The sequence below is a fragment of the Mus musculus genome, chromosome 5 (genome assembly GCF_000001635.26).
Source record: "Mus musculus strain C57BL/6J chromosome 5, GRCm38.p6 C57BL/6J".
Lineage (NCBI taxonomy): Eukaryota > Metazoa > Chordata > Mammalia > Rodentia > Muridae > Mus > Mus musculus.
The window spans coordinates 124,621,292-124,631,619 of NC_000071.6; the positions used below are offsets into that span (position 1 = coordinate 124,621,292).

Consider the following 10,328-nt stretch of genomic DNA (forward strand, 5'->3'; position numbering starts at 1 on the left):
AGTGGAAACCTGTATGTATAAGTAGTTACTTCCCCAGATCTCCTCCCAAAGTCCCGGCCACCAAGCACCCTGCCCCCTGCTTTCTGCCTCCGTGGCTTTGCCTGGTCTGGATATTGGAACGGGAGCACACCCACCCTGCCGGTTTCCAGGTCACAGCTCGTACCAGCACTCTCTCTGGCCGTTTCTATGGTGATGAGTAGCCTGCCTCTGTGTGTCTGTTTCTATCACATCTTGTTTAGCCTGGGTCGATGGACATCCGTGGCCTCCCTCGTTTGGCTGTGTGTACTGCTGCACCCAGGCCTGCGCAAGTTTCTGTTTGAATGTTCTTCCTGTTCTTTCTGTCTGTGCCCCAGGGATGGAAGTGCCAGGTCATCTGGTAATTCCCTTTTCTGCCTGCAGAACCCACTTTTACTAGCGTGGTGGCACCTTTGATCGTCCTCACAGCAGAGTGGGACGGACGGCTCCAGGTTTTCCGCACCCTCCCAACAGTTGCTATTTTCCTTGTTTTCTTTTTTTTTTTTTTACATTTATCTTTACTTTGTGGGAGGATGCGTGCCTATATATATGCTTCACATGTGGAGGGCAGAGAACAACTCTTGGGAGCCAGGGCTCTCTCTGGCCACATTGTATGGTCTAGAAATCCACTCAGGTTGTTAGGCCTGCATCCAAACTCCTCCACCCACTGAGCCACCTCACCGGCCCCTCCAAGTACATTCCCAGTACGTAAGATTTATTCATTTCATGGTATGAGCGTTTTTGACCTGCATGTATGTCTGCACCATGTGCAGGCAGTGCTTGCAGAGGTCAGAAGAGGCTGTCAGATGCCCTAGAACTGGAGTCCCAGATGGTTGTGAGCTACCAAGTGGGTGCTGGGATTTGAACCCTAGCCATGGGGGCTGGGTGAGATGGCCATTGCCGCCACCAAGCAAGGAGCAAGTTGTATTTAAAAATTATATAGCCGGGTGGTGGTGGCACACGCCTTTAATCCCAGCACCTGGGAGGCAGAGGCAGGTGGATTTCTGAGTTCGAGTCCAGCCTGGTCTATAAAGTGAGTTCCAGGATAGCCAGGGCTACACAGAGAAATCCTGTCTTGAAAAACAAAAAACAAAAAACAAAAAAACCAAAAAATTACATGCTGGGGCTGGAGAGATGGCTCAGTGGTTAAGAGCACTGACTGCTCTTCCAGAGGACCTGAGTTCAATTCCCAGCAACCACATGGTGGCTCACAACCATCTGTAAAGGGATGCTCTCTTCTGGTGTGTCTGACTATAGCGGCAGTGTACTCATATTAAAAAAAAAATTACATGCTACAAACCCAAGTCTGGAAGAGCTGCAAGCATTCCTTTTGTTTGTTTTGTTTTGTTTGTTTGTTGTTTTTCTAAGACAAGAGTTTTTCTGTGTTGCCCTGGCTGTCCTGGAACTTGATCTGTAGACCAGGCTGGCCTCGAACTCAATAGAGATCCTCTTTCTTCTGCCTCCCATGTGCTGGAATTAAAGGCCTGCACCACCACACCCAGCTAGCAGCAGGTATTCTTAACTGCTGAGCCATCTCTTCAGTGTAGTACCCACATGCATACATCCTGTTTTTAATGCCAGTCGCTCCAGCAGATTTTTATATGGGCTCCCAGCAAAGACACGTGTCCACTCTTGGAAAAGGACCGGAGGACCAGCCCCGCCGGCCACTGGCTGAGAAGCGTTATTGTCCTCTCTTGCAGAGAGAATGTCCTTCAGAGACTGGATTTGCTGACACAAGCAACGCACGTGGCGAGGAGAGGCAACTCGGACTACAGTGATCTGAGTGACGGCTGGCTGGAGATCATACGTGAGTCACGCTGGCCTTGCATAGGGGCTGACTGCTATTGAGCCTATTGTCACCAGCCATGGCTCCAGAGCCTGGTGCATTTGCCCGGGACTCCCTGCAGGCTGGAATCTTTCGTTTCCCAGCTCTCTTGTGGCTTTTGCTCGAAGAGGAAACTACCCCAAGCTTCCTCTTGCTGAGTCTGGGCTTGAAGATGCATAGGGCACATCAGTTTGCACTTCTGTCTTGAGTGTCCAAGAATATTGGCATCGAGAGTTGACCTAGTAGTTTATAGAGAATGAACACGTAGTGCCAAGTGAAAGGGGCCCAGACACAGACCACCCAGGAGCTCTGACTGTGTTTGTGTGTAGCACCCAGAATGGACAGAAGCAAATAGAAAGCAGAGTCATGAGTGCAAGGACACAGGAAGGCACTCCTGTGCTCTGGACAGTTCTGCACAGGGAGGTTTGAAAGTGAATCTGGGGCTGAGATGTGGTTCCACATGATGTCTAGTGTGTGACTACTCTGGCTTTCAGCGACAAGTTTAGGCACTGGGTCTTTTTGTTTTTGTTTTTGTTTTTTGTTGTTAAAGAATTATTTATTTATTTTATGTGAGTATACCACTATAGCTGTGTCTTCAGGCACCCCAGAAGAGAGAGTCAGATCTCATTACGGATGGTTTTTAGCTATCGTGTGGTTGCTGGAATTTGAACTCAGGACCTTCAGAAGAGCAGTTGACACTCTTAAATCACGGAGCTATCTCTCCAGCCCCCCCTTTTTTAAAATTTTTTTATTTTAAGAAAAAAAAATTTTTTTTAATTTATGTGTGTGTCTGTGTGGAAGTTTATACCATATGTGTGCTTCCACCCTTGGAAGCCAGAAAGGGGCATCAAGTTACAGGTGATTGTGAGCTGCTGTGTTGGTGCTGGGACTTGAACCTGGGTCCTCTGAAAGAGCAGCAAGTGCTCTTAACTGCTGAGACGCCTCTGCAGCTCCAGATGCTGAGTCTCTGTGTTTGGTTTTATTCTGTGGGCTGGGATTTAGACAGCACTCAGGCGATTAGCACCTACTTCTGCCTGTAGACGCTGTGGAGCGACAGCAGCCTTGCCAGAGAGTTGTGCCTTGGGACTTGAGAGCCAGACCATATCACTTTCCATCCCTTTGGGTATCATGTGTGACACTGGAGGACAGCTACTATTAACAGATGTTTAATTTGACATTCCTGCAGGTGCCGAAGCCCCTGATAGGTGCCGACCTGCCCTTGAGCAGCGTGAATGGCGTGTGCCCAGAAGTTCCAGCCCGGCTCTCCATCCGCATTCTCACTGCTGAAGCTGGCTCTGTGGAAGGGGTGGCTCAGCGGGAGATCCTGGCTGTGGAGACAAGGTGTGGTCCCTCCTGAGAGTTGCCAAGGTGCCAGGCAAAGAGGAGGAGTGCTAGGCTGGAATCTGCACGCTTGCAAATGGCGATTGTTAAGAGCTGTATTAGTTAATAGCTATGTTAATAGGGCTATGTAAGTGGAAGGCACAGACACCACCCTCAGGAGTATTTGTAAGGCTCTGTATAGGAGCTGCTATAGTGTCAGGGGAGGGCCAGGGCTAGCAAGGGGCTGCTTGGTCCCGAGGGCATTTAACTCTGTGAGTGTGGGTGGCATATTGGTGACAGAATGTGGCCACTAGTTGGAGGCTTTGCCAGGCCCCATAGGTTCAGATCGTGGAGCTGTGTATGACTCTAGGCAGTTTAATATGCAGTAGCCTCATCTAAGAAATGATGACACCTCTGTGCATTGTGTTGTTACCTTATGTGACAGGTTCCACTTAGCAAAGAATGATGGGCGCTATTCAGTTTGGGATTGTCCCCATGCCTGCAAGGTCAGAGAGGGTCTCTTCTTCTGTTTACCCCCAGCTCAGCTTGTCCTGGGACTGTTTTCATGCTCAGGGACAGCCTCCCAGTCTTGTTAGGTCAGCACCAGCCTCACCTCGCCTGGGCTTAGTAAAGAGAGGCCGCCTTGTCAAGAAAGATATAGGCAGACATTTTTGTTGTTGTTGTTTGGCCAGGTCATATTCATGATGGCCAGAATGAGCAACAGCTCTGGCAGGCAGGCTCTGGATTCAGGTTGGTGTCTTCTGACTCACTGACTCACTGAGAGTAGGGAGTGGTGTGTCTCCAACCCCCATGGAAAGTTGGGGAGCAGTTACCAGAATAGGAGAAGAGGTGCTGATTTCCCATCAGACCCCACTTCAGAGTGTTGGGATGGAGCCAAGAATTCTTTTGCTAAGCAACACGGCATTCCCACAGTGCTGCTTTAAGGATTCCTTGCCACGATATGTAAAAAGCACCTTTGTTCTGTGCTGCGGGCCCAGCATGCTTTCGATATATCGATGGTCAGCTGCTGTTTTTATTAGACTGTTGGTGACAAGCAGTCTTTGTGAAGAGAACCTGTATACAGTGACTTGGACCGGAGGAGGGAGCTGGTCACGGCAGCCAGTGATGGGTACTTGTAGATTTTGTGTCTAGACTTGTGGATGCAGCGCTTGGCTTCCTAGACTTTCAATGGTTGGTGGCCACACTACCTTACAGTTGTCCCCTTCTAGGTTTTCCACAGTGACCTGGCAGTACCAGTGTGGGCTCACTTGTGAGGACAAGGCCGACCTTCTCCCTCTCAGTGCCTCTGTTGAGTTCATTAATGTCCCTGCGCAGATGCCCCACCCCCCTACGAGGTAAGCCAATGTCTGACAGGCTCACAGGTGCAGCTTCCTTCCAGCTTCTCTCTTGTTCTCCCTGTAACCCGCCCATGTGTTTTTGCAGATTCCAGATCAACTTCACAGAGTACGACTGTACCCGGAATGAGCTGTGTTGGCCCCAACTTCTGTACCCTCTGACCCAGTATTATCAAGGTAGGGAAACCAGGTTTCTGTGTGTTGTTAATTATGTTGTGCCGGTTAAAACTGTTTACGAGTCAAAGTGTAAACGTCCCAGACAAGTTAAAACACAAAAGACTTAAAAGAAGAAACCACACCAACATTGATGTTTAGAAATTATGGTTATGATGTTTAGAAATTATAACAATGAATAGTTATCACTAGTAATCACTAAATTATTACCTTCAAAGTCAAGGTGTGATATGACTCAGTTGTTGGGATGGGGGTTGTCCCCTGTGAGTGTCATAGCTGGCAGGGAAACAAGCCACCAAGAAACGAGAATGAATGGAAACTCAGTTCAGCCTGACTTAATCATCCAGGCTGGGTCAAACTTCAGGAGTCTGATGTCAGGTGATTTATTGCTGGCATATTTAAACACAGTACAGTTTCGGGGGAAAGTTTCCTGGTATAATCCAATCCCCAGTACACAAGGAGAAATAATTAACATTGAAACACAACTCAAAGTACAAGTCCCTGCTTCCAAGAAGGGTTCTAGGGCTGGAGAGATGGTTCAATGGTTAAGAGCACTGACTGCCCTTCCAGATTCTAGAGGTCCTGAGTTCAAGTCCCAGGAACCACATTGTGGCTCACAACCATCTGTAATGGGATCTGACGCCCTTTTCTGGTATGTCTGAAGAGAGCCACAGTGGACTCATATACATAAAATAAATAATATTAAAAATAAGCAAGACGGATTCTAGAGTAGACTACCTGTATTAGCTTGAGAGCCTAAGGAAGGACCTGGCATGGTCACAGTCATACAGATAGTGTAGAGGTCATTTGGGCTGTTAGCCATCTCTGGTCTTGGTTGTGAGAGCCTGCAGGAGCCCTTGGCGATACAGATGGTGGAAGGTCATTTAAACTATTAGCCACCTCCAGTCCTGGTTGTGGGGTCTTGATATGGCCTGGCCCAATAGATACTGCAGATCACCAGGCTGTTAGCCACCCCCATTCCTAGCCTTCTGGATGGAAAAGTAGGTTGTGTGTCCTTTCCTTTGAGAGCATGATCCTGTATGCTCAACATTCCTGGCTTCCCTAGCGATCTGCGGGCACACGGACCTTCAAGCTCTTAACAACTGCCTTTTGTTGTCTTTCAGGGGAGCCCCAGTCTCAGTGTGTGGCCAAAGGCCTGATGCTGCTGTCACTCCTCATGCTGGCCATCCTCCTCAGGCACCCCTGGGTCAGGATGTGCAAAGCCCGGGACTCAGCTGCCATCTACCATTAAGTTTCCTGGAAGACTCAGGGCATCCACTCAGCGGCTCCTCATCGGCCCTTGCGCCTCTCTGAAACCTGTCAGTTTGAGACAGGTCTCTCCACATATCCCTGGCTTGCTTCTAAGCTCACAGAGATCTGCCTGTCTCTGCCTCTGGAGTGCTGGATTAAAGGCATGTTCCACCATGCCTGGACTCTCTGAACCATTTTAATAAACAGAATGTCTATTTTTGTAGAAATCCCTAGTGTTAAGTGAACGTGAGCCAAATATCTAGATGTTTAGAGTGGCTCCGGATTATCACTCTCGATTCTAGCTGGTTGCAGGGGAATCGAGGGTGTCCTAAGTGTCAGAGACTTAAGCCCAGCACGGATTTCTAATCATGGGGTTTTATGTTTGACCAGACTTGATTGATGCAAGCAGGTAAGCATAAAGAAAAGACTGATTACTATCACATATTCCAGAGAAAGAGTTAGAAAATGCTTTATATAGGCTTTTAAATTAAAATTGAATTTTATATTATGATGATGGTGGTGATGGTGATGATGATGGTAGTAGTGGTGGTGGCAGTGATGGTGGTGGTGGTGGTGGTGATGGTGATGATGATGGTGGTGGTGGTGATGATGGTGGTGGTGGTGATGGTGATGATGATGGTGGTGGTGGTGATGATGGTGGTAGTGGTGGTAGTGATGGTGATGATGGTGGTGGTGGTGGTGATTAGTGTTTGTGTGTTTGAGTGATGCAGGTGCAAGTACATTGAGGACAAGCTTTGGGAGTCAGTTTTCTCCTTCTGCCTTTGGTATCCAGGGAGGGAACGCCGGTTGTCAGGCTTGTATAGACAGTGCCTTTACCCACGAGCCATCTCAGCTCTTCTATAGTATTAAATGCTTTATTTCTCACTGTGTAGACCAGACTAGCCTAGAACACATAGAGATCCGCCTCCTCCCCCTTCTGAGTGCTGAGTTTTAAAGCTTGCAACACAATGTCTCAGCCAGCTCTCTTAAACTGCCTTGGACCACCTATCCAGCGGTGACACTGCCCATAGTGGTCTGGACCTTCCCCATCAATCAGCAATCAAGATAATTCGCCAAAGCCATGGCTACCGGGCAGTCAGATCTGTGTCATCCCTCAGTTAAGACTCCCTTGTCTCAGGTGACATTGTGTCATGTTGACAGTAAAACCTAACTGGTCATTTGAGCTGAGATCTAAAGGAGTCAGCTTTGAGACGGTCCCATGGGCCAGTATTTTAAACTGAAGGACTCCAGAGTTCAAGTGTGTAGGCCAGGGAAAAGCAGGGAGGGGGTGTGGCCCAACGAAAGGAGCCAGGGCCCACGGTAGGAAGCAGAAGCCGAATCTGCTTCCTGGGGGGAGGGGAGGGGAGAGGAGAGGAGAGAAGAGAGAAGAGACGAGAAGAGAGAGAGAGAGAAAAAAAAAAGACTTCAAGAAGTGTGATGGTGCACATCTTAAATCCCAGCGCTCGGAGGTAAAGGCAGGCAGATCTACACCACGACATCCAGAGCTACATAGACTGTTTCGAATAAAACAAAAACATCTTCAAAAGTAGCTGGTCGTAGTCGGGCACGCCTACAATCCTGGTCCTGGGAAAACTGAAGCAGGAGGATTGTGAACTTAAAACCAGTTCGGGATCCATGAAAAACCAATGAACTATTGAAAGAACAAAACTCTAAAAGCAGCGCAGGGGTCACCCAATTAGGGAAATCCTGCCTCTTGTGTGCAGATTGGCTGATCCGTAGTGACGGACTGTCAGGATTCCGGCCGTTCATTGGTCAATCTGCGGTGGGCGGTTCCCCGGGGCGGAACCGGAACCGGCTGCGGCGGTGGGCGGGGCGTGGCGGGTGGTTGTGGCGGCGGCTGAGCGGTGGCCGCGGTGGCATCGGAGGGGAGCCCCATGGTGCGGGTGCGCGGGCCGTGGAGGCTGAGCGAGGCAGCGCCGCCATGGGCTCTCTCTTCCGCAGCGAGAGCATGTGCCTGGCGCAGCTCTTCCTGCAGTCGGGCACGGCCTACGAGTGTCTGAGCGCGCTGGGCGAGAAGGGCCTGGTGCAGTTCCGAGACGTGAGTGTCCCCGCGGCCTGCGGGCCTGTGAGGTCCCAGGGCTGGGTGCCGCTAAAGCAGGCTGGCACCGCGGGGGACTCGGGCAGGGAGGTTGCTTTGCAGGGTAGCCAAGGAGGGCCCCTCTAAGGAGGCGGACTTTGAGCCGAGACCCAGATGGGACAGGAGCTGTCAGGGAGACAGAGGAGGGTCACTGGAGATTTGCAGGTTAGTTAAGGGAGACTCCCTCCAAGGAGACGGTCTTTGAGCAGAGATCGGGATGGAACAGGAGTTGGCAGTGGGAAGATGTGGAGGAGGAGGTTCCCCAGAGGTGGTTTTCCGGGGTGACTCAGGAAGGACCTCTCGGAGCAGTACTCGATGGGAGAAGAGAGGCAGGAAGAGGGATGAGGTAGTCCGACAGGTTGTGAGTCCTTCGAGAGGTTTTGAATTCTTAACTCCTCGGTGATGATGCGCCGGTGTGGTTGGCAAGTGACAAGCACCTGGGTCACGGTCAGTAGGTGTGGAATGGAGGCTGTCTCTGCAACTATAATAACACACTTGTGAACGCAGCCTTTGGCTCATGTTCAACCTCCGTGCTCTGGCAACTTGTAAGGGTCAGGACCTTGCCCAACTTGTTCCTTTCCTCATTTTCCACGAGTGGCCCGGGTCCTGGCATTTATTGGCATTAATAAACCACTGTTGGATGAATACAAAAGCTTTTATTGACTTCTGGCCTTGGGGACTCAGTGAGCAAGGCAAGGTGAAGTCCCTGTGCTGTAGGGGCTCAGTCTGGGAGGACAACGGGAGCCACTGATTGTGAGCTACAACCATATGTGCTATGGAGAACAGTGCAGAAAGGCTGCCAAACGGGCCGTGATAACTACTAATGGCACTAAACGCCACCAGTGTGGGCTCTTGGCCATTTCCCTGTTTCTTTCTGATGGGTCCTTACTCTCAAGAGGGAGCCTCTCTACCCACGAACTGATATAGATGATCCTTGCACTGTCACAGGAGACTCCTAAATGACAGGTGAGAGAGCAGGCCAGATGCAGTGCCCTTCCTGGGTCCTGAAGCCACTTGGACTTCAGCCCTTGGATCTTCATATCTGACAGGTAGGGTGTGGTGCTTTGGGGAGCATCAGAATGATCCAGGCTCCAGTGGCAAGGAAAGCAGTTTTTTTTTACATCAGGTCTGATTGTTACATGAGATCCAGGGTGGACCCAGGGGAGTTTCAAACAGGGAGTTGACCGAAGAGAAAGCGCTGGCTGCTCTTTCCAAAAGGAAAATAAAACAAAAGTGTTTTGCTGAGTCTTCAGGGGTACTGGGTATAGGTCCCTGTCAACTCAGGTATCGGTGTTAAAGCTCTTAATGGTCCGGAGCGCACTCATATGAGGGGGGGGGGTGGGCGCCGTGGAAATCACTGGCCATTTTTGGCTTATTCAGGCCTTTCTGCTCCTCACCTTTGGACCGGGTGGGGCAACTGAAGGATTTCCATAGTGACTGTAGTGGGAAGACCTGGAAAGAGAGATGTTGTGGTCCTGAAGGGACAGGTGGGCTCAGTTCCATCTCTACTCTGAGGACAGCTTTTTTTTTTTTCCTCTTGGCCCTTTGGGTACTGGGGCAGGAAAGGCTGAGTGTAGTGTCTCTCTCTCTCTCCACTGCCTGGAGCAGGTTGTGGTATTGCAACACTCTGGAAGCTGAGGTAGGAGGTTGAAGTCAAGGCCAGCCTGGGCTGCATAGGGGGACCACTCAAAAAAGGCTTGAGGGACGTCTCCGCAATTAAGAGCACTTGCTGCTCTTGCAGTGGACCAGAGTTCAGTTCCCAGCACCCACAGTTTACAGTGGTCTGTAATTCCGGCGCCTTTGACTTCCTCAGGCACCTACACTTATGTGTGCACACCCCAGCAGACAAAGACACACACATACACACACACAGAAATAATTTTTAAAAACAAAGGGGTCCAGGACATCCAGGGCTATACAGAGAAACCCTGACTCGAAAAACCAAAACAAAACAAAACAAAACAAACAAAAAACAAAGGGGTCTGTTGAAATGCACTTTTATACCATTAGTTTTGAGTTAGTGTGACTTCAAACTTAAATGGAAATCACCCCCCTCCAAACAAACAAAAACCCAACATTTGTAACCCACACAAGAAAAATATAATGACTGTCTAAGCTGCCGCTGCCGCTGGTGGTGGTGGCTGATAGCATCTTTGAGGAGGATCTCTTCACAAAAGATCCTGCCGTTGGGTTAAGAGTTAAGCCACCACATAAAGAAAATTGGCAAGTGGAACTGCAGGCAGCACTGACTGCCAGCTCCTGGTTTACATTGTCAGTGCCACTGAAGTCA

General features: G+C 49.8%; 2 protein-coding genes across 2 annotated transcripts in view; both read left to right on the top strand.

The window, feature by feature from the left end:
• Positions 1 to 6,447, top strand: part of Tctn2 (tectonic family member 2) — a 28,990-nt gene extending 22,543 nt beyond the window's left edge. Inside the window, 6 exon segments of the mRNA NM_026486.3 lie at positions 1,716 to 1,822; positions 3,027 to 3,043; positions 3,045 to 3,181; positions 4,390 to 4,515; positions 4,604 to 4,692; positions 5,814 to 6,447. Coding sequence (NP_080762.1) covers positions 1,716 to 1,822; positions 3,027 to 3,043; positions 3,045 to 3,181; positions 4,390 to 4,515; positions 4,604 to 4,692; positions 5,814 to 5,941 — 604 coding nt within the window. The 3' untranslated portion in view covers positions 5,942 to 6,447.
• A 1,313-nt stretch (positions 6,448 to 7,760) lies between these two features.
• Atp6v0a2 (ATPase, H+ transporting, lysosomal V0 subunit A2) overlaps positions 7,761 to 10,328 on the top strand; it is a 95,404-nt gene continuing 92,836 nt past the window's right edge. Inside the window, exon 1 of the mRNA NM_011596.5 lies at positions 7,761 to 7,999. Within this exon, the coding sequence (NP_035726.2) occupies positions 7,883 to 7,999 (117 nt within the window). The 5' untranslated portion in view covers positions 7,761 to 7,882. The remainder of the gene's footprint in view (positions 8,000 to 10,328) is intronic.